At 42.6% G+C, this 26,815-nt stretch overlaps 1 protein-coding gene across 5 annotated transcripts in view; it reads left to right on the forward strand.

The window, feature by feature from the left end:
• The window catches only part of LOC119917061 (SLX4 interacting protein), a 35,646-nt gene that overhangs the window by 2,443 nt on the left and 6,388 nt on the right, over window positions 1-26,815 (forward strand). Inside the window, exons 2-7 of one of the 5 annotated variants that reach the window (XM_038737139.1) lie at window positions 1,621-1,819; window positions 3,789-3,847; window positions 10,080-10,169; window positions 10,480-10,606; window positions 21,818-21,895; window positions 23,773-23,861. In XM_038737139.1, the coding sequence (XP_038593067.1) occupies window positions 1,753-1,819; window positions 3,789-3,847; window positions 10,080-10,169; window positions 10,480-10,606; window positions 21,818-21,895; window positions 23,773-23,861 (510 nt within the window). In that variant the 5' untranslated portion in view covers window positions 1,621-1,752. Of the gene's footprint in view, window positions 1-1,620; window positions 1,820-2,261; window positions 2,392-2,823; window positions 3,147-3,788; window positions 3,848-10,079; window positions 10,170-10,479; window positions 10,607-21,817; window positions 21,896-23,772; window positions 23,862-26,815 lie in introns of those variants that run through there. The other 4 variants (XM_038737144.1, XM_038737140.1, XM_038737142.1 and 1 more) reach the window with 4 other exon arrangements.

A 26,815-nucleotide genomic window follows, 5' to 3' on the forward strand; every position in this document is an offset into this window, starting at 1 on the left:
GTGACTTGTTAGTGTTCTAAAGTCTAGTGTGTCTGTGAATGGGGACCAGGCGCGTTAAATTTGGTGTTATCACTCTCACACTCCCTCATACTGGTCACTGGACGTTCAAAATGGCACCTCATGGCAAAGAACTCTCTGAGGATCAGAATTGATGGCCTAGGCTATAAGAAGATTACCAAGACCCTGAAACTGAGCTGCAGCATGGTGACCAAGACCATACAGCGGTTCAACAGGACAGGTTCCACTCAGAACAGGCCTCGCCATGGTCGACCAAAGAAGTTGAGAGCACATGCTCAGTGTCATATCCAGAGATAGTCTTTGAGAAATAGACAAGTGCTGCCAGCATTGCTGCAGAGGTTGAAGGGGTGGGGGGTCAGGCTGTCAATGCTCAAACCATACGCTGCACACTGCATCAAAATCATCTGCATAGCTGTCGTCCCAGAAGGAAGCCTCTTCTAAAGATGATGCACAAGTAAGCCCACAAACAGTTTGCTGAAGACAAGCAGACTAAGGACATGGATTACCGGGACCATGTCCTGTTAACTGATCAGACCAAAATAGATGTCAAGCGTGTGCGGCAGCAACCAGGTGAGGAGTACAAAGACAAGTGTGTCTTGCCTACAGTCTAGCATGGTGGTGGAAGTGTAATGGTCTGGGGCTGCATGAGTGCTGCCGGCAGTGGGGAGCTACAGTTCATTGAGAGAACCATGAATGCCAACATGTACTGTGACATACTGAAGCAGAGCATGATCCCTTCCCTTCGGAGACTGGGCCACAGGGCAGGATTCCAACATGATAACGACCCCAAACACACCTTCAAGACGACCACTGCCTTGCTGAAGAAGCTGAGGGTAAAGGTGATGGACTGGCCAAGCATGTCTCCAGACCTAAACCCTACTGAGCATCTGTTGGCCATCCTCACACGGAAGGTGGAGGAGCACAAAGTCTCTAACATCCACCAGCTCTGTGACGTTGTCGTGGAAGACGACGCCAGTGGCAACCTCTGAAGCTCTGGTGAACTCCATGCCCAAGAGGGTTATGGCAGTGCTGGAAGATAATGGTGGCCACACAAAATATTGACACTTTGGGACCAATTTGGACATTTTCACTTAGGGGTGTTTTCACTTTTGTGGCAAGCAATTTAGACATTAATGGCTGCGTGGTGTGTTATTTTAAGGGGACAGCAAATTTACACTGTTATACAAGCTGTACACTCACTTCTTTACATTGTAGCAAAGTGTCATTTCTTCAGTGTTGTCACATGAAAAGATATAATCCAATATTTACAAAAATGTGAGGGGTGTACTTGAAAAAAAGTTGGATAAAATATTTTCACATTGATTTGAAATAATGGATCCAACCAAGATTTGAGGCATTTAGAGGCCTACCTGTCAGCTGAGTAAGAGGCTCCATGAGAGTGATTCCCAGTCTCTCGATCACTATGATACCATGACTCTTCAGGTATTGCTGCAGGACTGGGTGTATGACCTTCTGGCACACAAAGAGCTTCACCTCATCTTTAGCCACCTGTTTTCCGAGCTCCAGGAGTTTATCCAAGATCTGTGAGTCTGTGTCGACACCTGGGTGCACCTCAATTATCCCATCTCCCAGTTCACAAAGGTCTCCAGCAAGGGATGCACTGAACAGCACCACGCGCAGTGGATTTGTATGCAGGTTCTCTAAGTTGTTCTGGCAAACGACATCAGGCATGTCCACCAGTAAACCTGGAAACACTGCAGAGTTTAGCACAGAATGGCCTTCAACAGAGACAGTCACTACTTTGCCAAGTCTGACTTTTCCTGGTCTGTCACGGGGAACAGTAAGTAAAAAAGCTTGTACAGCCAACTTGCTGATGTAAAGTGCCTCTGGCTCTGTTAGTCCACATGCTGGTTTGCTGGATATGACACTGCGAGCTAATTTGATCAAGTTCTGGCTGCTGCAGAAGTCGAGCTTCACTTTACACGCACAGTCTTCTTGTTGTAGGTAACTGGTGCACAGACCGAGCAGGTGCTTGTTCAGTCGAATCGCCACATTTCCTCGGAGACCAGACTGCTTCGCTTGCTCAATAAGAGACAAACAAAGAATGGCAGCAAACAAGCCGCAGTCACTGAAACGAGAAACGTGGTTGAGAATGGAGGTTTTGATCAGATTGATAAAAGGCTTCGAGGAGGAAATGGCTGGAAGGAGAACAGAGGAGGTTGAAGTGGTTACAACGAGCCCTCCGATGTTGTTGTGAACTTGTTTTAGTCTACCCGTCGGACCAAAACAAGATCTCAGAAGCTGCCTCAGCAAATTAAGCTTATTACAAATATCAGTGTCGTCCAGTGGCAGATCCGTACAAATAGATGGAGATTTCTTGACCAGTCGAGACATCACAGCACCTTCCCGAAAGTAAGCAGGTTGACCTTATGAACATTGACATGACAACCTAACGTTACAGAAGTCACTTGGCATAATGTTACAGTGGCGACAGCAAGACGACTTCTAAGCGACAATAGTGTCTTTTAAACTGTCTGTTAAGCGAAATTTGATAGAAAACGCTGCCTTGATGTTTCCCTTTTAAGCACCTTAGTTTGCGTCCGTCGGATAGTGAGACATAAAGCATTGCCTGACAAATAATTGACCACTTTTGGATACGGGCTTCATAATAGTTTATTAAAACAAATTATACAATGTTACTTTGCAGTATATGATAAAAATTATATTTAGATACAATTCGACAACGTTAAATTTCGAGATTAATACTGGCGTTTTTTAACGCGCAACTCGTTTCCATGGAAGCGGGGTAACGGTCACAGCATTGGGTCCTAGTGGGGTCCTATCCGATAAACCGTCGCATTTTCTCGCCGGTCTTTAGAAATTGTTGCGTACACGACGGATAATTAAATTCAAACTCTGCTTTATAGCAGAGCTGGACAGTCGCTTTACTACCGTACTCGGTAGTTGCGAGGTATTTTTTTTGCCAAACGCCATTCACTGAAAGCTGCGATTACAATACTGGCTTTGCAGTTGTTGGACTACAAACAGCATGTGACGTCATCTCCTGCAGCCTCATCGTTTGACAAACATTCAAAACTGTTGGCGGTATGAAATATCTTGTTCATTGTATGTTACCTTATTAATGTTTACACAACGTTATCACCCAGGTTTGTGTATTTCACTTTTGTAGTGGCACTAACATGTAATGTGTTAACGATGGTTTAATGTTGGAGGCATCATTTTGTTAAGAGTAAGGTTAATCATTAACGTTAACCTAACGTTACTCGACAAACCCTTACTTTACAACAACTACTTAAACTGTAATTATTCTAAGGCTAGAATTGTTTAGCTGTATCTAGCTGCGTTTGAAGAGGTCACGTTAATGTAGTCTAAGTAGTTCTCCACAACCTGACCATATTAACGTTAGAGTTAATGAAAGTCAAAGCATACGTTAACTTTAACCAGTGTTAGCTAACGTTAATAACTGATTCACCATCAAAATCGTTTAGGTTGGCGGTAGGACCTTACAGTGTATTGCGTTTAGGAGAACCATAAATATCTGTAAGAAACTGAGTACTGTGTAACTAATAACAAACCTACCAAGGTATCTCTGCACGAGATGAGTAACACACTATAAGGCCACCACAGACGCTCCATAACAGTCTATTAAAAGACAGATAACTAGTGTTATTTTCTTAGGAAGATGGTAATCTAAACCTGTCAGTTTTATATGTTCTCTACGATGTATGATCACTGGATTGGTGTTTTTAGGTTATCATTTGTAATCCACGACTATACACTTGTTTCAGGTGAAACTAGCAGGACTCCTGTGTTCACTGCAATGGCTCCTCTCAAATTTGTCATTAAGGTAAGTGGAAATGAAATATACAGTGCAGACCCTTGTAGTGCAGTGAACTGTAGAATATTAATGTGTTAAAGATTTATGTGCAACAGCAATTGAAAATTCAAGCTTTAACTTTTTTTTTTTTTGCACATAAAAGCTCAAGCAAATTTTCAACAAAGACAAGTTCTGTATGTGTGTGTGTGTGTGTGTGTGTATATATATATATATATATTTTTTTTTTACTACTTCCAGAAAGTGACTTGAGTTGTTCTGCAGCAGGGGAAAATACTAATAATAATAGGAAACAGGAATAAATGCTTGCTTCTCCAACATGTACAGGATCAATATTCTGTTGCAACGTTTTCTGTGTTGGTTATGTTCATTATTTGGTCCTTCTCCGTAACAAATTCTTTGGCCACTAGGGGGAAGTACAGCTACATGTTTCAACTGTCCTGCCTCCACATTCTGATGTTGTTGTTCATCCTTTTGAACACGTTATTCAGGGTTTCTGGTCACCTTTTGAAATTCTCTGACTGCCTCCCTCAGTGCCTTTTTGTTAAAGGACCCAGCCATACAGAGCAGAGGAAACTCATTCTATTAAAAAGCCAAGCTGTTCATCCTCATTTTGATGCTCTGTCAGGAATAATGCACATCAGATGTTTTTGTTAAGTGCAGGAAAAGCCGCTGGTCTCTCTTTTGTTGATGTTTCATTTATTGAGAGTTCTGGACGAGGGCTGCAGACATTCGCACTGATCTCTCACATCCTCCGTAATGCCATGTGTGCCTGGTTGACCAGATATTGCATTCACCCCCTTTATTTGTTTCATATGCATGCCTGCATACAGGCTACCCCACCACCCCCCTCAGCTGGAGGGAAGTTCACAAAAGGTTCCTTCCCACTGGGTACATAATGATACTGTTGTGTTACTCTGCCTGAGAAAATGCACACAGCCTTTACCATGCTTAACCAACTAACCACAAACAAGTATGTTAGGAGGGACCAGTCCAAACAATAGCATTAAAGGCGCTACCCTGAGCTCGTCTTTCGCAAAACAAACACCACTACCACCGTGTTTTTCAATGAATGAATTAACTTCTTAGAATATTAAAGAAGAAAAATCTGCTTAGAGACATTGTTTACACAAAGGCATGTTGCAAACTCTATTTGCCAGCTCGCATAGAGAGCGAGGATTATTGAAGCAATTATGAGTTATGTTCTTGGATTCACCATGCCATGTTTAGTAGGCTGTTTCAGCGGTGTGTTTTATGATTCTTCCTCCTAAGATGTTTTCAAAGCAACCCCCTCCCTGGTCTGTGGAACTGCAGGAGGTGCTGGTATGCTCCTTCTTAAATAGGCTTAGACTATATAGTGACCTGCCACTTCTCAGAACTCCTGAAAAGGGCCTGCAGGCTAAAACACTGATCCACTGAAGCTCTTGCTGTATGCCAGTACATTACCACTGCAGAGCCCTGCAATCTGCCTTCTATTAGCAATATGTACTGCTGACTTTCTCACCAACTAATGTAGTAAGAGACCGAGACTAAAGATTGAGGTATCACAGAGTAGTTTAATGTCATGTGCTGTTTAGCGTTGTTGTCACTCATAGATGAGCTCATATCCGACCACACATCTTGCCTCTCTACACAATCATTGCAGTCTGATTAGAAACATTTTGACACTTTACTACTTGGGGAATATTTCACAAGAAGATGACAAGAGTTACAAAAAGAGCTCCCTTTCATGTCAACACTGACCTACATTGCTGTACAGAATTCACAATTCCTAATGAGGCCCAACACTTCTCAGCCTGCTATTTCTCTCAATCTACCAATTTCTCAAGGATGGGTCTGAGTTTTGTTTGCTGAGTGTTACCTGGAGATATTCCTGTCTGTTCTTGCTGCTGGAATTCCATTCTTGGGTTGTGTCTCTTTTTTTTTTATCATCAAATAAAGAGGACTCAGGTGTGCTAACATTCACCTGAATGAAGGACACTTTGCACATAAAACACACCGCGCAATATCTGTAATTAACATTCGTCTCAATAATAATGAAGTCTTATATTTCAGTATCTGGCAGTTTGAAAAATTGGAAAGAAAAAAAGTTTTTTTTTAAAGGGGAAACCCAGGTGACTCACAGCACAGAGAGAGCTGGGAATGAGGCAAATAATGCCTGAGAGCAAGGTTGTCACACCCACAGATCTAAAGAGCTCCCCTGGGTTCTTTGCAGACTTGCAGAAAGAGGTATGGAGAGAGAAAAAGAGAGAGACAAAGGGAGAGTGGGAGAGATGCAAGTTTTATTGAGTGAGACTGCATCTGCTGCCCCTTCTCTCCCAATGTAAACATCTGCGGCTGGTTAGTGTTAGCCTCTGAGCTAAGTGCAGTCCGAGAAGGTCTGGTTCTTATATGGTGCGATAGCAATGGCAAAGGGCAGCGAGGTGGGGAGGCGGGTGAAGCCGCTCGTAGAGTTTGGGCCCCGTGCCCATCTTGGAGCAGCACAGGCGGGAGGATGGAGAGCCGGGTCTGGGAGAGAGATAAGGGAAGGTAGAGAGTGTTTTGGGAACTGAGAGTGATATAGTCCAGAGCCCCGACGACAAGAAAGGGAAAGGAGCCGTCAGTGGGTTTCAGTCCGCATTTGTTCATTTACAGACAGAAAATATGAAGGAATTTTGTCATGTTGTGCTTTGGACTGTGGGCAGCTTCAGCCTCAAATGTTTTAATGTTTTTTGTCTTTGTTAACCCCTTTTTTCACCCTAGGGGTCATCAGATTGGCAGTGGGGAGAATTAGGATAGAGAAGTTGAGCTTAGCCTTCAGGAAGACTCAGCCTTATTCATTCACTGTGCAACAGCACACAAAAGATGGCACAATAAAGGATTTGGTATTAAGTAGCGCTCCTTGCCGCCTCTCATTCAGCCTTCAGACTCTGTTTCAAACTCTAAAAAGCCTGTGCAAGACGGAGGACAAAGCGGTGCTGGCCCACTTTTGTGTGTATGAAAAGAGTAACTTCCTCTAGAACTTGGTCCTTTATGAAACGTTTCTTTTCAACAACAGCGACAGTTGCTCAGAGTATTGCCTTAAATGTGTCAAAGCAAAATACACAAAGTACGCTAGCTCATGAATTTGATGAATTAATATGTCAGGTTAATTAAATATTTTAGGACCCTGCTTTTGATACTGTAGAGATGGTGTTTTAGAGCAAGGTAGGCCTGTACCGTGTGTGGTAGTATTTGCTGAGAGGACGTTTATCTTGCTGTAAACCTTGCAATTGGCTTACTGGATTTTTTTTTTTTAGGTACTTTCAGTGTGCTTTGGTCAAGTAAGGGGGGGTCTGTATTCCTGCATCTACAAAGTATTGTGCTGCTTGCAGAGATATCACTAAAGAGTGGGCATAGCTGGGCTTCAAGTGGGGGAATACATGGAGGTCATAGTTCATGACAGAGTTCAGCTTAAAGATCCACAGGTCATTCTTTGTGGTGGGAGTTGACAAATTTAGACCACATGCTGTGATTGTAGTCAGAGCCTTTGTGTAAAATTAGATTCTGCTGCTTTTTTGTCTTATCTGCCACTCTCAACACAAACATCCTTTGTAAAAAGCCCTGATAGCTGCACCTCAAGAGCACAGCTTTGACTCAATTGACTTGAGATTGACACTTGAGCAGGAAATTTGTGCCTCCATGAAACCCCCAGTTTTGCTGGGCAAATAAATTGTTTTCTTATTAGTGTGATTGCATTAGTTCGCATTCCTGATTGCCTGTTTCTGAGAAGCTCAGGGAATCACATGCTGTTTTTGTGTAAGGGGCAGACCAATGTTTATCATTAATGTCCAGTTCCCAGTTGAGTCTTGTCTGCTGCTCTAATGTGATAAAAGGAAGTTGGTCTAAGGCTACATGTCTGGCTTTCAGCCCGAAACACGGACTAAATCAGAAGCTCAGAAACCACTTTAGGGGATTCACCCTGCTGTGTCGCTCTGTAAGGGCCGCACTCCCTGTACTGCTCTTTTCATTCCAGGATATTTGATCAAATTAACATTGTGTAAGATTGTTGTAGAAGACTGATCTTGTGGTCCCGATTTTCAGGATTATGTGACTGCAGGGGACAGTAGAAACACCTCTCATTATAAAGCAGTCCAATGCTGCACCACCATTAACTAAAACCTCAAATATGACTATGGGGGTGAATTAAAATTTCTCTGTTGACGAAACTTGAACGTTTTAAGTTTCACAGGATTTATTGCAGCGTCATTATATCATTTTACCCAATAAACTGGTAACATAGTGGCAGAGTTCCTATATTCATATGTAAGCCATTCTTAGGTCTCAAAAGTCAGAGACTAAGGTCAGGATACCAAACCCATCCAGCATGTGTCAAATCCAACCCCAAGAAACCACTGTGGGGCTCATCCACATGTCTGTCCCTGTATTTTGATTGACAAGGTCTGACCCTCTGTTGCTAGGCTTTCCCACACATGGGTAATTGTTGGAGGCAGTCAGCTGAGGCCACCAGTCATCCGTGGACTGCTGTGAGACAAAGGGTGGTGGATGGGGAGAATACTGATCTGCAGGGATGAGCTGATACTGACAGGCAAAGTGCACACATTTTATACATGAAGAGCTTGCATATAAGGGGGGCTCTGTTCTGGTCCGTGGCGTTCTTGTCTTTGTGAAAGCATGTTTACGTACAGCAACTTTTGTTTATAGTCTTGCAAAGTTTGTAAAAGGATTTTTTTATGCTTGTCTTTTGTACTCTCTCCTGTTCTCACACATTTCAAGATATGGAATGATGAGTCACTGGATCACAGATGAAAGCATTGCCTTTTTAAGAGACTTAGAATAGCATTCGTTTCCCATTAGTCTTGGTGACACCGATGTAGAGACATACATAGTACAAGTTGGCGCACATCAGGTCTTAAGGACATGACAAATTCTGCAGATGAGCAGTGCAAACTTGGATTGAAATTGATTTGAACGTTCTCCTCTAGTTGACCTGCATGTAGAAATAAGGAAATAGCTTGACTTCAGTTATTATTTGCAGAAAGACGATCAGAAAGGAAAAAGGGATGGGGCTGACAGCCCATATTTAGCCTTCTTTGACGAAGGAGCTAACCTAACTAATTATAAACAAGAGAAGGAGACAACTAAAGAGAGTTTGGACTTGCGAAGTGTAGGCTTGTGTCTAGAGTAGTGGGGGCCTTTCCACTAGACGCCCTGTTAATTCATTCTCTCGCGTCATCTTGAGAGCAAGGCCGTAGGAACATCCCTCAAATCTGGGTTGTAGAGTTTAGTCATTCTGTCTGCGATACTTCAGCCCAGGGGACGAGCCTGGCTCAAAACAAAGCTTTTAGTGTGCGTAAGTATTCCCCGTTACTAAATGAATAACCTCTTCTGTTTGTACACACTCTTTTCCAAGTTCTGCACCGAGCGCCTGAAATCTGTGTCTGGTTTTGTCTTTATACAGCTTTGTGTTTTTGCTACCCCATTCTGTTCAGTGCTTTTTGCTGCATTGTCACTCTGGGTTTTAGGGCAGAACTTGTTGCTCCCCTTTGTCATGTTGTGGGTGGTCTCAGTCCATCCATTACTTCCTAGTCCAGGGAGAGGCGAAGTTCACACGAGACCCACATCCATTTGCTCTCTGCAACGGGCAGTTTTTGCACTCATGTGTAAACCATAATCAGGCTAGCCTGAGAAAGATGTAACAGCGACTTAACCAGCCGCGGCATTTCTGGCTTCCCTGTCCCTTGTAGCATATTGTCATTGACACAACGACGTAGTGCTTCTGGAATCCACTCCACAGCCCTCTACTCAGCTTTCTCCAGCACTCAAAAGTTGCAGAGCAGAAGTACAGAAACATGTAGTGCTTTAGGGTAGATCTGTTGAGTTTTATCACCACTCTGACACAAAGTAGGATAATCCTCATTTATGTGGTACATCTTTAAACTTTATTTGTGCAGCCTGCTCTGATCTAAGGCAGTGATTGCACTGCAAAGCTTATAGAACGAAAATTACTTTTACGCTGAGTGAGGGGAAATATGAGGAGCCAGAGAGGGCCATACTGTTTTTGTAACAAGATTGGTAAAGAGATGGCTAGACACAGAAATAGTAGGGAGAGGGCTGTTGTGAGAGGCCTGGGGTGATGTTTGAGGACACAGGGGGTCATTGTGGTTTGTCTCGCTGTCAATCACCCACACTCTGATTTCCTTTGTTGTCCGTGAGCTCAATGCCCCTCAGCAACCTGTGGCTGTCCTTCCTCTTTGTGTTACAGTGTGGGAACTTTGCTGTGCTGGTGGATCTCCACGTTCTGCCCCTGGGCGGCCAAGAGGACGCCAGCTGGTTTCCTACGGACCACATCGAGGTAGAGACACAGGGAGAAGGGCGTGGGTGTGAATAAGTGTGTGAGTGAATATATGGCTTCTGTTCTGGCTGGGGGCCTTTTCAAAAGACAGCAGCAGCGTGGAATCTGAAATGACTCTGAGCCTTCTGTCTATTCTTCTTAGGGGGTTTCATTGTAAAACTGTCTCTCCACCTAGCCACTTGTGGAGTTGCCTTACTGGCTATTCACTTGATACTTCTACTGTCCCGCTGTTTATTCATCATCAAAAATTGTGTTCTCTCAGCAGTTCAACAACATGTTGCTGTACTGAAATATCTGCCTCTGTTTGTAGGAGGTCACAGCCCTGGTTCGAGGTGCTGTGGAGCAGAGGGTTAAGCAGTACACAGAGTCCCTCCACAAAAAAAGACAGCCCAAACAGAAGAAGGAGCTGGCTCCTGCTTCAGCCTTTTTTGTAAAAGGTAACATCTTGTGACCCTCATTACACCGCACTAGAGCCAAATAGTCTATATTTATTATGACATAATTATTGGGTTTCGGTCCATCATCGTGTATAACATTGCTTCTTCATGTGTTTAATGGGGCAGTAGTTTAAATTTTTATTTGGTAATGAATACACATTATATATTATGTCTTGATTTTACTGTTGCTCATTCCTCCGAATGTAGTCACCTTTGTCTTCCATTTCCTTGTCTTAGGTGTGTCTATCATCAACTCTTAAATAAGTGCACATGGGGGTGGGCTCTGAGGAGGAAGGGAATGGAGTTACAAAACAGTCTAAATAGTATTCCATGACTACCTTTTTTGAGGTATAGTGTGGGAGGAAAGACAACACAACTAGTCGGGACACGGTGGCTCTCTCTACGCCCAGGGTGTGACCACGAGGCAAGAACTGATAGGAGTTTTTATATTGTGTTGCGCTGTTTAACTTGGCATGAAACGTAAGTCCATTAAAAGGGCTGATGTGTGTTACTTTTGCGTTTAAAGTGATGTTGGCTCACCTCTGTATCTGTACTTCCACCTAAAACAGTTGCCTTGACACACATACAACCTTATATACACAGAGAAAAATCTATAAATTATGCTCCAATGTGAATAAGCCAATTCAATTCATTCCTGTTTATCCAATGCAAGTACATTCCTCCAGCCACCCACACACGTGCCTTTGAAGCGCTGTAAGCTTAGCTTCAGAGAAACCCTGCGGTTACGTGTTGTAAGGCAGACAGGTTTGTCACAGGTAGCAGTTAAGGGCAGTTAAAATGGTCTCACTCAGCAGGGTAGGCCTGACTGTGATAGCGGGATTACAAGGCAGTCTGCCCCATAAAGTTTCCCCTGTGGCTGCAACGCTGCCTGTCACGCAACTTTAGTCTTCTCATCCGCTAAAACTGTGTGTCCATGTGTGCATTTGTTTTCATACACAGATACATGTGTACATGTTATTGGACTTTTGTCATTTTCTTGATTCACGTATGGTCATCATAAGTAGGCATACGGCTTGCATGACATTATCTGCGAGAATCAGAAGGAGCGACAGTCTGTTGGAGAGATATATCCTCCCCCTGGGCTACGTGTGGACAGGCTGACAGTGTAAGGTTACTGAAAAGCTTGTCTCATATTCCCCATGACAGACTGAGGAGAGACAGACATCTCTAATGATGGTGATCACAGACTGAGGCTCCACACACACACACACACACACACACTTTCACTCCACTGTGTGAACAAGGGGACTATCAGTATTTCAGCAGTGAAATATGCATGTAAAAATGATTAAGCTCCTTGCAGCTTTGCCAAAAAAGAATGTAACCAGAGGAACACGACTCCACACCACATAGGAGAATTTTTCCCCTCACAGAACATGAAAAGGTATAGCGCCTTAAACAGGCCTACACAGTTCATGTGCTCTAGTCCTATTAAAGGTCTTAAGTGAGTGTAATGACATTCTTGGTCTTTTTCATTGTCCCATGTGAGGGAGGCGGCAGAGCAGTAAAGATGGAGACTGTGACTGTGAGAAGCAAGCAGGCAGGCAGGAGCCATAAAAAGGGGAGGACAGACTTAAGGCTTAGGGAGGAAAGCCCAGCAAACCTCAGGGTGGGTATTAAGTATAGGGGGTCATCTATTCTGCAAGAAGGTCAAATGCTAACCTGCTAATCCACGCAGGACTTGCAGACTGCCCATAGCAGGGAATGTGGAAGCTGGTTTTCTGCGTGCATCTGTTTGAGCCGTAGACCAGTTTGCATCTGTGTGAAGCATTATGTTATTTGAGAGCAGAATTAGGCTGGAAATCCTGGATCGAGATGTGTGTACGTGCTGGAACACGTGCACATATATGTTGTTGCATATGGAGAAAGGTGTCAGGCGGGGTAGCACTGATGTCTCGGCCAAGAATAGGCAGATGGAGTGTGGTGCTATGTGTGGGATGGTATGGGAGGGGGATTGTGGGTCTTGTATAAGGCGGTGTTTGAGCTGGTGCCATTGTGAAATCACAGGGGCTTCCGCCAACAGACAGCAGTAAGAACAGCGTAACAGCCTCAGCTGTTGGCACTTCAAATGAGCTATCAACAGCTTTTAACATTCCAAGGTCCTCCAGTGCAAGTGTTTGTATCCGAGTTATCTCTGTGGGTTATTGTATTTAGGTATATATGTTGTGTTGGGTGCATATGTGTGTGTGTGTATAGCACCCGGTGAACATGTCAGAAAGGGGCTTAACCCAGTTCTTCTGCCAACATAAATCCAAAGTCATTTCTTCAAATCTCAGCTGCAGAGGCCAATTTCCAACTGTCAACCCAAGCCCCCCTCATTCCTTTTTTTTTTTACCCATGCTACTTGAGACTTCATGATTAGCTCATAGTGATGTGATTTATTTATGTTTTTAGAGAGATGAACAGAGGGAACTTTTCCCACCAAACATCTTGGCTCCGAACAAGCCGAATGGACATGCTAGACTTTAGAAACCCAGGGAAGGGGAGCTTGGGAGAGGCCTCATGCATTCTCCCCGGTAGATTGTGTTGAACACACCCACATTTCTCAGTGTAATTACAGATTGAAAATGAGTGGATAATAGGTTCTCTGGGCTTTGAGGAATACATTTTTGTCATTTGATATGATATTGGAATAAGGAAGCTGTTGTTTATGCTCTATGACAGCAAGATTTGTCTTCATGAAGATGCCACTGGCTTGTAGAAAACAGAAGGAAAACCTTTTCCTTTGAGACATGGCCCCCGTGGACAACAAATGCTGTACAGACTGCCCAAGAGATTGTTTGCCAGACATTATCAATAAACTTCTACTTTTTGCATTAGATTAGATTTAGTTGACTTGCTGATTGTGTGTTATCTTGATTTTCATTTGCTTGTGGTCGAGTATTACTTTACCTCGAGGGGATATTGATTTTGTAGTCCATAATGGTGTATATATTTGTGTGTATGTGCACAGTGTAAACTGAGAAGACTGAGATTTTACACGGATTTAGTTAACATGCCATTTCAAACTGCCAAAGCACATTACCAGATGTCTGACGCCTGCCATTAGTATTGATACCGCCACATTGATCTCTCCATGTGAGGCAGAGCTCGGGTGTGGTTTAGCCTGGTGTTTGAGAGACTTCCTAGCAGTCAGAGTAGTCAGAGGAGCCCTGGCAAAGTGGTACCTACAGTAGAGTCCATTTTTGCTCATGGCAGAGCTGGTTCCTTCTTCCTCTCCTTGCACAGGTGCCAGGGCTTAGGGGGAGGGAACACCTGCCAGCCTGTTTCCCCATGGCCACAGCAGGCTGGAGAGGCATTTTCCCAGGCTCCCCAGATGAATGGTCACTAATAGCCGTGGGAGAGGGCTTTGCGAGTGCTGCACAGTGTACCACTGACTCCTCTTGGCAGCCCTATGAAGGGGGCTTAAGGCAGCCTGGCTACGGCCATTGCGGGAAAAGCACAAGTGTTGCTGGATAGCTTTACTGTTGGAGAATGTGTTTACGAATGACCATCTCCTTCCCAATGAAGAATGCGGAGGATGTGTAGTGACTAAAAGGGAGATGGGTAATTTTTGCACTGCCCTGTAATGGATTTAGCTTTGTTTGGCTTCTCTGGGGCTTTGAAGGGCTATACAGTTTATGAAAAAAACTATTCAGTCAATATGCGACTTTCAGTGTCCAAAATGCACAAATATTTACACATGCATTGTATGTCCATATTAGGGAGAAATATTACTTGACAACCTTTCTGCTTCCTACTGATAGTTCACAGCACTTTTACTGAAGACACTGAAGCATTTTTGTAGTGACAACCTGCATTAAGTCACCTTGTTTCTTCTCAGTGCTACCATGGCTTTTACTTTACATTTGTTTGAGTGGCTTTTATGCACGGACTGGCCTGTAAATAGAGAAGCATGCCTGTGGCAGAGTTACCTGGCCTGCTCTGTGTTACTGGGCGTGAGGCAGGCTGGGATTAAGGCGATAGGGAAACGGAGACCTGTGACAGGAACAAAAGAATTCCAAGGCCCGGGCTGGAAATGGATCCTGATCAGAGTAGCTAGTCTGGCCAGCCTGCCCCTCTCCCCACTTGCCCTCCCTCCCCAGGCCCCTGCTGGGCAACCCCCTTCCCCCTGGTGCTTTGTGGTGTTGCTGTGGCCCTTTAAATCCTTCCTGTAAGCCCCCAGCCTTACTCAGCAGCAACACATAGGGCAGCCTGACTCCATTGTAAACCCCCCTCCCTATTATTGCACACAGACACTGTCCTTCTTTTTTTGACCTTTGCATTTTTTTACATTTATGCACTCTCCTCTCCTCTCCTTGTGTTGTCTCTTTATGTTTTCTCACTTTCTCCTTCTCCGCAGGGTCAGCTGTAGTCTCTTAGGACACAACCACAATCCCCGCCATAGCTGTCACACCACACTCTTTTCCCATATAATTAGGGCCTGAGCCTGAGCCTGAGCATGGATCACATTCATGTGACTGTTCCCATTTACCACAATCTGGTCTGGGAGATGGCACACACTCTCTCTTGAACTCATGCTAAGTGTTCTGCCTGACCAGAATGCCTTGTTTTTAGGAATTACTGAAACATTTCGGAGGATGTCGCTGTTATTCTCTGCTCTTACTTCACTTTGAAAGAAACAGGCCAGTTTCATGTGCTCTTGTGAGCTGTGTGGTTTTTCCTGTGGACAGATGTCAATCTGGTTCTGTGTGCAAAATTTGCCTTGTGTTGTCAGGAACACATAATTGTAAACCTTAATGCTTTCCAGGCATTTTATTCACCTAAGGCCAGTGCGTTATATCATTCAAACATTTAAAAGTTTAAATAAAATTCAGAATTTCAGGTTCAACACAGAATTTTCTTCTTTTCTTCATGGACTTACCCACTGACTAGTGATACCTGCCATCATTAATAAGTGGTAGCAAAATCTAGATGTTAAGATTCATAAACAGGGGCTAGCAGATGTGCAGTGGACCCAGCAAGCAGAGACAGCGTGCTTCCAGTGAGACCTTGATCTGAGTTTTAAAAGGCTGGCAGAATGCATAACTAAAGTCCACAAAACTGCTCCGCAGAAAATGAATCCAAATGATTTGCTTAATGCAAAATAAGCACCCTCCTCATTCTGAATGCTCTTAATATAAACAGTGGCATCACATTGAGAGATTTGTAGCCTCTTGGGCTAATTAAGGTATAATGATGATTAAAAATGACATTTTGCATTGTGACTGCATTTCTCTCGTCAGATTATGTTTCTGAGAACTAGATTTTTTTCCCTTGATAATTGTTCTGTGCTCCAAAATGCTCCCCACCACTTTAGTCACATGCTGCATTATGGGTTGGCCTGAGCTACCATGCTGCGGCGTATTTTGTAACTGCGATGAAGGGGTCACCCAAATGTTAAATTGAACACTCATGTGCAAATATTGTTTCAGGTGGACGTTGTGCAGGATGATAAGGCACAGTACGCTGCTACGGCCGTAGTTACAGTTACACACAGAGAGTGATGTCCTTCCAGGAAAGCCCCCACTTACATATGGGTAACTTCCTCATGCTCTCTCATCCTTCACCACTCCACCCCTCTCTCTCTCCCTAAGCCCTAACTCTCCACCCACACTTGAGGACAGAAGGAGGGGGTCCACATCAAAGCAGGGATGTCAAAAGAGCAGGATTCTCAGGCACTGATGTCTGACTGTCCTGCTGATTCAACTCCTGTTCATAAAGGGGCTGCGTGGGAATTGCAGTTCTCCTGACATACAGTCACTACATTTACATGCACACTAGAAACACGGTTAATGGTAGAAATCAGGTTACGGCAGGAAATTGGAGAATGCCTTTTACATGCACTGCAACAACCAGGTTACTGTAAAACCTGCGTTTACGTGCAGCTGGTGGGTAATCAGATTTCTCTCCTTCTTAGTGCCATGCTTTTGAAGTAGTGTTGGCATAATTAAAGTGTATTAATGATATATAATATTACTGCCTGAAAAGGTCTTTTTCATTTTTGTTGGAAACATTTGGACTGACTGACCATTAGGCCATTCATTTTTTTCCTTATAGTGCACATGGGTCTGAATTTTTAAAACAATCTTTAGAAACTGTTTAGACTTAGTTATTTCAGTTTCAGGTTTTGGATTGAACTATTTTGCATACAAAGATGCATCGCTGCAAGTTATCATCTTTCCTTTCATTAGTTGGCATTGTTGCCATAATGATGCTTTCCAGGAATGAATCCTGTTAGAAACCCAGTTAAGTACATCCATGGCCATGAAATTGGTTTCCTCCAGTAAAGGTTTTGCTGTGTTAAACAGGTTTATTTTGACCTTGATTATGGAAACGTACTCTTTTACATTGTTAAAGAAGGTTACTGCAGAAAGCTCAGATAAACTGAGTGCGTGTAAATGCACTGAGCGAAGACGGTGAAGTATTCTTGTAAAATGCCCTGGACCCACTGTATTCAGGAACAGGGCCATCACACAAAAATCAGGGACCTGTACATAATCATTCTCTATGGGCCCCTCCCCGCATCCACGGCTATTCGTTCTAGTATCTTTGTTGGCCCTCCACACATGAGGGCCCTGTAAATTCAGTCCCCTTTCCCTCCCCGAGTCCAACACCCCTGGTCAGGAAAAGGAATATCAGAGCACAAATTCTTATGGATTCCTGCAGGAGTCACAACAGCAAGGGCTGCCAGGAATGCGGATGGCGAGAAGAAGTAGGCTATGTTTTCTATGGCTGTTTTAATGATCTCCTCAGGATATGACTGAAGTTAATGAAGTCTGTTCCATGGGGGCTTACCTTTGACCCTGGTCTGAATGCCTCTCACCCGTCTGTTCCATTTTACAGTCCTAGTCACTGGGTGCCTTTTGGTTTGTTGACTTTTCTTTCCTCTCATTGTTTTCCCAGGAAGTGTGTGTGTGTGTGTGTGTGTGTGTGTGTGCGCCTTTTTACTGTAGTTGTCCTGCGCTTTATTACAAGATGGTAGAAGTATCTCCATTCATGCGATTATGATATTATCAACCACATTTCTGAAAACATGGCATGCTGGCTTGTTTACTGTTTGATTTGACCTGTCATAATATTGTTGTGCATTGGGTTTCAAAACAATTAAGCAAGACCATCTTCTCTTCAAGTAAGTACAAATGAAACTCTTTAAAGTCTCTACTCTACAGATTTGGGTATTGCACCACTGTGGGCTACAGTTGCCACAGAAAGGGGCCACTCATCCCCAGAGGAGGTACTAGCACACTGTTTGTGAGAGAGAAACATGAATGTAAGCTTAGCACGAGAGAACCCGGGCAGAGGGCCAAAAGCAACTCTGCGCTGTGCAGGACGTTATAAAGTTGGAGCAACAGCTGATGTCTCAGGCCATGGTGTTGCACTGGTTCCCAACTCCATGTCCAGACGTCCCCGTCAAACTTGTCCTGGGAATTGGCAAGCTCAACCCACCAGGGAAAGCAAAAGAATAGTTGTGGAAGTAGACATGAGGCTAAAGAGTCTAACGGACTAAATCAAAGCTTCTGAAAACATAGAAAGCCGTGACTGTGCAATGAAAGATTCTTGCCTCCTGGTCCCTCCTGGACACAGAAAGGGCAGAGAAAACAAATATGCATTCTTCTCTGGGTCGACATCCAGATTGGGTGATACATGATTACTGCTTTCCTTTTTAAAGAATACCAGTATCTGAATTTTTGTTTCCAATAAAGGAATGCTGCTATTATTTATGACAAACATTCTCAACATACCATATAGTGTGTTAATGTTAATGAAGCACTCTGTTTAAAGCTTGTTGGCATATCTGGTATTACCGCATACTTTATGTACACCAAGTATTAAAGGGATAGATTTCCAAGGACCCCCAACTTTAAAGGCATTCAGTGAGGGGGGGAGGGGTATAGCATATGTACCCATAATTCTAACATTAACATGTGTCTCCTGGTTCAAGAAGATGTCCACCCTGTACAGTGGAGTCCGTAAGAATTTGGACAGTGACACATTTTTGTTGTTTTTGGAAGTGGCCACGTCACTCACCTGACCTCAATCCGACATGTGTTTTACTTGCTGAAGATCAGACTTAAGCCCTCAAATCCCCCCAAATAACCACAAACAGAAGATGGCTGCATTAGAGGCCTGGAAGTGCACCGCTGGGGAAGCTACTAAGCTGATGTCTGCGGCTTATACCTCTAAGGCAGTCATTGAAATCAAAGGACTTGTAGCCAAAATACCAAATGTTTTATTTTATGTAAGTTTATGTTTATTTTTCAGTTGCATTATAGATAAAATGGTCTACTAGTACTACATTATGAAGTAATGACTATGTGCAAGTAATGTTAGCGCATAGTCATTGTTTTCTTGCAAATCCACCGTGATATAGTACAGAGCCAATACTGCAGAAAATGTTTCACTGTCATTATACCTACACCCATGCTATATTTATAGAGTTAGTTATATAGTTACTTGAGCTTTTGGTTGACAAAACAAGATGTAAAATGATTCCTATAAATCCCTACTTAAGCTGTCACATGGCCCTCTTGCTGCAGAACAGGGATTCCCAATCTGAAGCAGATAAAGCCAGTAGAGTTTTATATGCTCAGAGCTAGGTAAAGGCTTTGAGTTGGTGTCCCTGATTATTGAAAAATAATTGGGCCGATGAACAATTACTGAGCCAGTAAGATGAGATTCTTTGATATGACAATATATATAGATAGATATATAGATAGATATTAGTAGTATATTAGTAGTAGTAGTAGTAGCATTATTGTTGTTGATATTATTATTATCATGGAATTTGGGATGACAAATATCTTTTTTCTGAAACTTAAATGTAAATGAGGCTCGACTGTAATCAACTGAGACTTTGTGAAACTGATGCATAGCAAAGTGCACAAACATGCTTTGTTATTTAATGGCAAGTCTCTCAAAATGAATGCTTATTCCTGATAAATCTCCTTTTTATTACGCGGATAGATATTTGTTTTTGTTCTGTCTCTGAGAGATTTTAATGTATTTTCGCAAATCTTGGCTAAACTGTCCATCATTGTCTAACATGTGAGTTTGCTGGAGGCCGAATTTCTTCTTAATAGCCTTTGAAGATCAGATTCATTCCCATAGGTGCTAAACTGACAAGCCTGTCACAAAGGTAATAATTTGTCCCTATTATCTTAAGAAAAATATTGATTGTAATTGCTTAGTTTCATAGTAACAGTATTTCCTGAATTTCACCATGTGAATTAATAGAACATCTATCTAATCTATCTTATCTATCTAAGCCTTAATAAACCTTGGATTTCTCGATTTAGTTTCATTTATCTGCACTTTTTCCCGCCATTAAGTTATGCATATTATTATATTTTTGCAAGTATAAATAGTGTTAACTAAAGTAGTGGCCCTGGTTGCGAATTCAACCACAAGCACAGGGAAAAAGAAAGCTGGCCATTTATCACTGGCCAGTGGACTTAAGCATATACCTGTGGCAGTTTTGTGGCAAACTGTCACTGTAATTGCATGTCATTATCCAGAGAATCATAGGACTGCTTCATTTTGAAGACTATAATTAAATACTTCGAGTTAGTGCTGAGTGGCATCAGCTAACAGAAAGGGGAATGTTCGCAAAGGCACACTTATGCGCGCGCCAATACTATTAACATGCTGTCTGCTCTGTGTTGTATGTTAATGCTTAAGCACTGCGTTTGTCCTACTTGTATGTCGACTTTAAGGGGAGACATTTCCAAGTTATCCCAAGTTTTATGGGTGATCAGTGTTGTTGCCGACGGGCAAAAATCTCCGACTTCCAAAATGTCAGCTTTTCAGAGACAAAGACAGCCTAGTTTTTAGCTGGATGACACTGCATATTTGACATTATCCAGGGAGTTCTGAAAGCGCCTTGGGTGCAAGAGGTCAGGATTTTCTCAAACTATGGAAGACACGTAATCCCTTAATTAAAGTTTAAATACTAAATCCCCATAATTGGCGGTAATGAGGTTTTCACACGGCAACAGCAATGTGAGAATACCAAATAAGAAATAATACAGAGGTGGTAGTAAAGTCAAGCAGGGTATAGTTTTATATTCTCTGTATCAAGAAGACGAAGGTACCAAAGGGTGAGCGTGCTCTGTCAGCTTCTCAGCACCGTTGTCTTGTTTACAAAGAACAATTGGATAGCGTGTTAGCCAGGCCCTTGCTTTAAGTCAATAAATTCCTACCAGATTAGGCAACAGGCCGCTGTTTCTGCCCAGCACATCTTACATACCATGACAAACATTCCATGACAAATAGAGCAGAGGCCCGGGCCATGGTTTCTCTGCTTGTGCCAAACTGGGAGGTCAGTTAAATTAATGGTTTTGTAGTATGCTGGCCCTTAGACTGAGGCGTATACAACTAACATCACAATAATGTGTTGGAATAGGCGTTGTTGTTTTTTGTTAAGGGAGTACAGCTGCTGTATTCCTACAAGTTTGATCTCTAGACCACTTCTCCACTGTCTGAATAACATTTGCATAATTTGAATGCCAACAGTGGCTGTTTTGTGTCAAGATGATAAATTGAATAAAGGCAAGCAGCAACCTCCGGAGCTGAAAAGTTAAGTGCCAAAAACTGTAATTCCTCGAATGGCCACATGAGGTTGGTTCCAAAAACAGGTCAATCTTCATATTAAAATGCCCAGCATTACAGCAGAAATAAACATGTTTACAGCCTGGTACAAAAAAACAGTTTTGGTCTCTGTAGCTAATTTCCCTGTTCATTACAACTAGATGTATATAAGTCAACTGTTTGTATTATATTAAGGTTTAAAGTTATGCATAATGAAGGACATGGTCGCTTTGAGGTGGGTACCAACCAGGCTCCATGCGGGCTGCCTCCGCTGCGAAGATGCTTTGCCCATTTTTGGATTAGGCGAATCAAGCACTGCCAAGATGGTGAGCCTCCCACGTTGAGCTTCACAATTGCTCTTCAGAAACTTATATGTGATGTCTATAGGGCTATATCCGTGTTTTACAGAGTCTATGAATAACTGATATCTGAGTAATATCAGGGAATGACAACAATGCCAGCACACACCATCCAGAAAGTCCCATCCAAATGTCCCCACTGGTGTCAGTACCTGCACCTTTTCAAGCCTTGGAAATGGTGTCATGTACAGTTGTTTTACTTGGGTATCTTTCTGCTCTTTTTTACTTTTAACTGTATTTCTGTTTTGTTTTGTTTTTATAGGGAAAAACTTCAACCTGGTCGCCAATTTTCTGAAGCGGCACTTCAACCTCAGATGTATTCTCAAGCAGCTTTATGGGGGTACATAACCTACATGCTTTCAATAAATCAATTCCCGGTTAGATGAATCAGGAATAGACATCTCAATAACTCATACTCAGCCAGATTTCCCACAGAAAGAGCAAGTCATCTGTGGTCTGCATGTTGATTTTTCTTCCCCTCACTTGTTTTTATGTCCTGTCCCTACCTGCTTGGGGTGTTTGTGAAAACAGGCAGCCGTTAAGTGGTTCCCTTGAGAGGCTACTGAGAGTAAGAGAGAGAAATATTGGAGAGCTGTCTATGGAGGGCAATGAGAATCTATCTCCATGGCCCATCTAGTGCTTGTGACCCTTGGCCACCTTTTCATGGGACCAACATGGCTCTCTTCCTGTCAGTAAAGTTAATATCTGCTCCATAGGGGCCTGGATGTTAAAGCAGCACTGACCTGCTGCAGACTGAGATGACGGCTTCTCTCAGCAGGTCCGTTACACTTCAAATTAGACCCAGTATAGTCTGGGGTTAAAGGTTGTGTAATTCGGTCCACCGAGTTAGCTGGACATAGTGGTCAGGTCATGTAAAAATGTCAGTTAGCTATGAAACAGATGGTTAAAGTCTTCATTCTGACTGGCTAGTTATATATTGCAAAATGGCAAGTGTAAATCCTGTTGGAAAGACTTTATAGCTAGACCACAATAGGACTTTTTAAAACTTTGTTGCTATAATAAGTCAGAATGAATCAGAATGCAGAAGTATTTTCTCATTTAGCTTCCTTAAATTTTTTCCTCACAACACAAACATTTTGAGAGGAACAAACAACATACTGACATTTTTCCTATTCCCAGGCTATGATCAAACTATAAAGTTTGTCCTGAGGTTGGCATTACAGGAACAGCCAGGAGGTCATTAAAATGGCAGGATTTATTTCATTCGGTGGATAAATGTGCTCAGCTAATTTCATGGCAATCTGCCTGTTAGATTAGGCGATATCATTGTTTGAAATTTTGACTTGGTTGGGGGCTCAAGAGAAAAGCATGTGAAATATCCAAGATCAAAAGCATGTGTATGTTTTATATACAGTATATTTGCATGTCTGTCTATAAGTGAAATGTTTGCCCTGATAGTGGCCTGAAAATTCCTCTTCTTATGTGCCCCACACAAGGTACGCGTACATTACTGCTAGTGTGTTGTATATGCAAGTTCTGTGCCTGCATTGGCTGTGTTTATAAACCACTAATCCATACAACTGAAGCAAAACCAATGTTTTTAAAATGGCCATTGAGGAGGAATATGAGCTTGACTAAATTCAACACTACTGTAAAACCTTTGAACAGTTTAAGAATGCAAGAACAATGTTGTAATATTTTGCCAATGCGCCTGTTCATTTGTTCACACAGGAAGTTACTGTTTGTCATTAAGCACGTCGTCATGATACTCTTGACGATGCAGAAGACAGAGTAACGTTGCATATTTTGGTCTTCCATTGCTCTGCAAGTTCTTTACATACAGGAGGCTGTGTATCAGGCCATATATCTGATATTGGTCAGCTTGGAAGACCAGTTGAGGTGATATGTTGAGGTTGGTTAGATTTATTATTATTATTATGATATAATAGATGTAATAGTATTGTTTTTGTAAATGGTCTTTGCCTTTGAAGCCGATGAAACAGTCATATTACTCCCAAGAGCCATTGTTAACATAAAATGTTCTAATATTTCATGCTGCTTACGCGGCTCATAAAGCTCAGCAATTATCTGTGAACTGCCATTTTCTCCTTGGTCTGAGGGATAGTAAATACTTGGTGTATGTAGATGTAAATTCAAACCTCCACCACAATTCCCTCTGTCTGACTGACTCATAATTAGAGGTGAGCCCACGTTATTAACTAGCATGGTCTGTGTTGTTTCTTTGCCTGCCTTCAGATTTGCGTGTGTTTCCTGAACGCTATGTTGTGTGTGTGAGCTGTCCAGAGGATGCCTCAGCGCTCCATGGAAACCCGAGCCTGGCTGCGGTGAGTGCTGTTTATACTCCTCTATTTCCTCTTCCAGTCGCCTGGCAAAAAGTCCTGCAAGGGTCTGTGTGTTATTATAGGGATGTGTTGCCAAATTGTGCTCTCACTTTATATATGCTGATCCTCTTTACGTGAGGGGTGCAGGAGGATGGGTCGTGGCTCTGAATCTGGCCAGGGCTTTTTCAGAAACCTAGTGAGGGGGAAACAGAGGATGGCAGGGGGTTGGGTGGAGTGAGGTGGGGTCAAAAGCTGCAGAGTCACCCCTTCTTTGAAAAGTCCTTGATCCCACAATCTGCCAATTCACCCCAGCTGTACAGTTTTAGTTCTTTTTCTTGTCTCAAACTTGGGGTTGTTGGAAACCTCAACATTAATGGGTAGTCAAAAATATAGCCAAAGCTAATTTTGTACATTTTAGCTCTTGAGAACGTCTAGATACTAACCACTCAAGATTGGTTTTTGGAAAAATGTTGCAGGGAAGAGAAACAGCTGAATTATTTCCTTTTATCCAAGCTCATTGTGGCATTGACATTGTCAGAACATAATATTAATCTCCTATCAAAATAATATTTTTTGTCTACCCTTTAACTGCCTATAAATACTTAGAAATATCATTAATATATTCTATTTTACAGCAACACTCACTTCATAATTCTGTTACATGTACATTGTTTGGGTTTTAAGGGATAATTCAGTTAAATTTCTGCAGTTAAATGCCATGTGTCTTAATTGATTGGACTCAGATAAAATTGTGTATTTCCCTGTAAGAGTCCTTGCTCTGTATATTATGTTGTACTCTTACCCATGTCATGGCTACTGTAGTTCTTTTTTGTCCATTCATATTACAGACAACTATCCTTTGGTCAGTGCTCATTTGATCCAAAACTCCCAAGAGTATTCTGGGAAATGGTAGTGGAGCCTCTCACCTTGGCACTCACATCAAGGACGGACATCTCTCCCATCACATCCCATGATCAGTGGCCTGCTGTTTTTCTATGGGGTTTTTTGCTATTGTTTCCCTTTGAAATGTCTCTGCTCTCTCCACAGCTTGGCTTCCAATGAAAGCAGTGATTGTAATATTTTTAGTGGAGCAACACAGTCGTCAGTGAAAAGTTCATATTGTGTAACCAATTTTCCAGTTCAAGGAGGCATTGCTGTCGATTGCGTTCCTCTTCTTCAGGATGTGGTTCTCTGGGCTCATATAGTACAAGCAGAGGGAATTGGAGGGTGGGAGTCTTGCGGTGGAGCTCTCACTAGTCCAACCTCAAACGTGGTTTGTAAGGGAAAGATACCAGACAGCAAGGCTAAAGTTTTTCACATGACAAAAACAATTATTTGTTTATGTCCCTTGCTGTGTTCTAATTTGTCAGAAGGGGAGTGTTTCAAAGAACATGTTGCCAAGAAAGTTGAAAATCCAAAATGAAAAACGTTTATGCAGTGAGTCACAACTGATGTAAGGCATAATAATGTTGCTGCCTAAAAATAATGGGGTATTCAGAGTTCTGTGTCAAAGTTGGTCATATGTTTATGAAAGGGTCTTTTATCCCACAACTCTTGACAGCACCAGCCTGCTAGTCCCAAAAAAGTGCCACATTTCCCTGTATTTAGGGAGGTTTCGGTTTTGTTGTTAGGATTCGGTTTGTGGGACTTGTTGAACAAAAATCCTTAACCGCAGTGGAAATGTAGACTCATCAAATCAGCACTTCTCACAAGGTCAGGGGGTTATGTTGTGAGGGAACTAAGGTGACATCATGGTTGGCCTTTTGTCCTGTAAAAGCCAACGTCTCTCTCCCACACTTGAGCATGCTTAATGTCTCTTGTATACTGTGCGCTCTTATTAGTCACATTTTCAGCTGTGGTTCAGTTAGAAGAGGAGATGGTGAGATTTAGTCATTTCCAGTATTGTACAAGGATCTAGGATACCAATTATTGTTTTTTTTCTGTACTCAAGGTCAATAAAACCTTCTTTTTCGACAGTGATAAATTATCCAAAAGTCCCGCGAGGTGTGGACAACTCGGCACAACACCAGTGAAACTGGGCCTCCGCTTGTTTCTTCAGCAAGTGTTCTTCTTTTGCTACCACACACGTACACGCTGGCCTACACATGCACACAGACGCCCCAGGGTTAGGGTTACAATTTTGGATTTATTTACGCACTTTAAAAACATTTATTGAATTTAATTTATTGGCAGAAAACTATCAGTTCTATGTAAAATCAGACGTTGAGCACCCCCATATCGCCACAATGGCATGATCCTTGTTTTGCTGCGAAGCTTCACTGTGAGGTTGACAGTCGAATCAGGCTCCGTCCATTGAAGCATCGAATCTTTCACTATTAGGGGTCAGCCCTACACTGTTTACTTTCTCACTTCCACACACCTGGTCAGTGTCCAGCGGCTTCTCGGCTGAAAAAGTGATCCAACAAGTGCTGCAGGTGGACTAACGCCATTGTCAAGCTTTGCGCTGGAACCAAGGAGGAGTAATAACCACAATTGTAACCTATAAACAAGATAGAAGCTGCAATCAATGCTGTTCTAGATCGACAAATCGATAAGTAGTTGCAATTGGCTCGCTTGGGCACACACAGCGACCTCGGTTCGAATGAAGCCTGCAGCCCTTTACTGCATTTCGTCTCCTCTTTCTCTCCTTTATGTCCTGTCTCTTTCCAATATCCTATCTGAAATAAAGGCAGAAATGCCCCTAAAATATATTTTTTTTAAAACTAAGGAGTTTGTTTGTTGTTTGCTCCTTTCCACTCTTAAAACCCCGGCAAAACCACTATGTTGGCATGTCATGTGTCGACTTAAAATGAAGTTAGATTCAGAATCAAATCCCCCTCCCCCACCGAGGCAATGTCACACTGAAGATGGAAATGTGTAACTACACTTCTGTCTGAAATCAGGCTGTTTGACCATCAGATAAGTGTCTTGGTTTGAGAATACTGAAGCCTTTAAAG

Source organism: Micropterus salmoides, unplaced genomic scaffold (assembly GCF_014851395.1).
Source record: "Micropterus salmoides isolate LMB-PRFRI ecotype aquatic unplaced genomic scaffold, ASM1485139v1 Ms_hic_scaffold_22, whole genome shotgun sequence".
Lineage (NCBI taxonomy): Eukaryota > Metazoa > Chordata > Actinopteri > Centrarchiformes > Centrarchidae > Micropterus > Micropterus salmoides.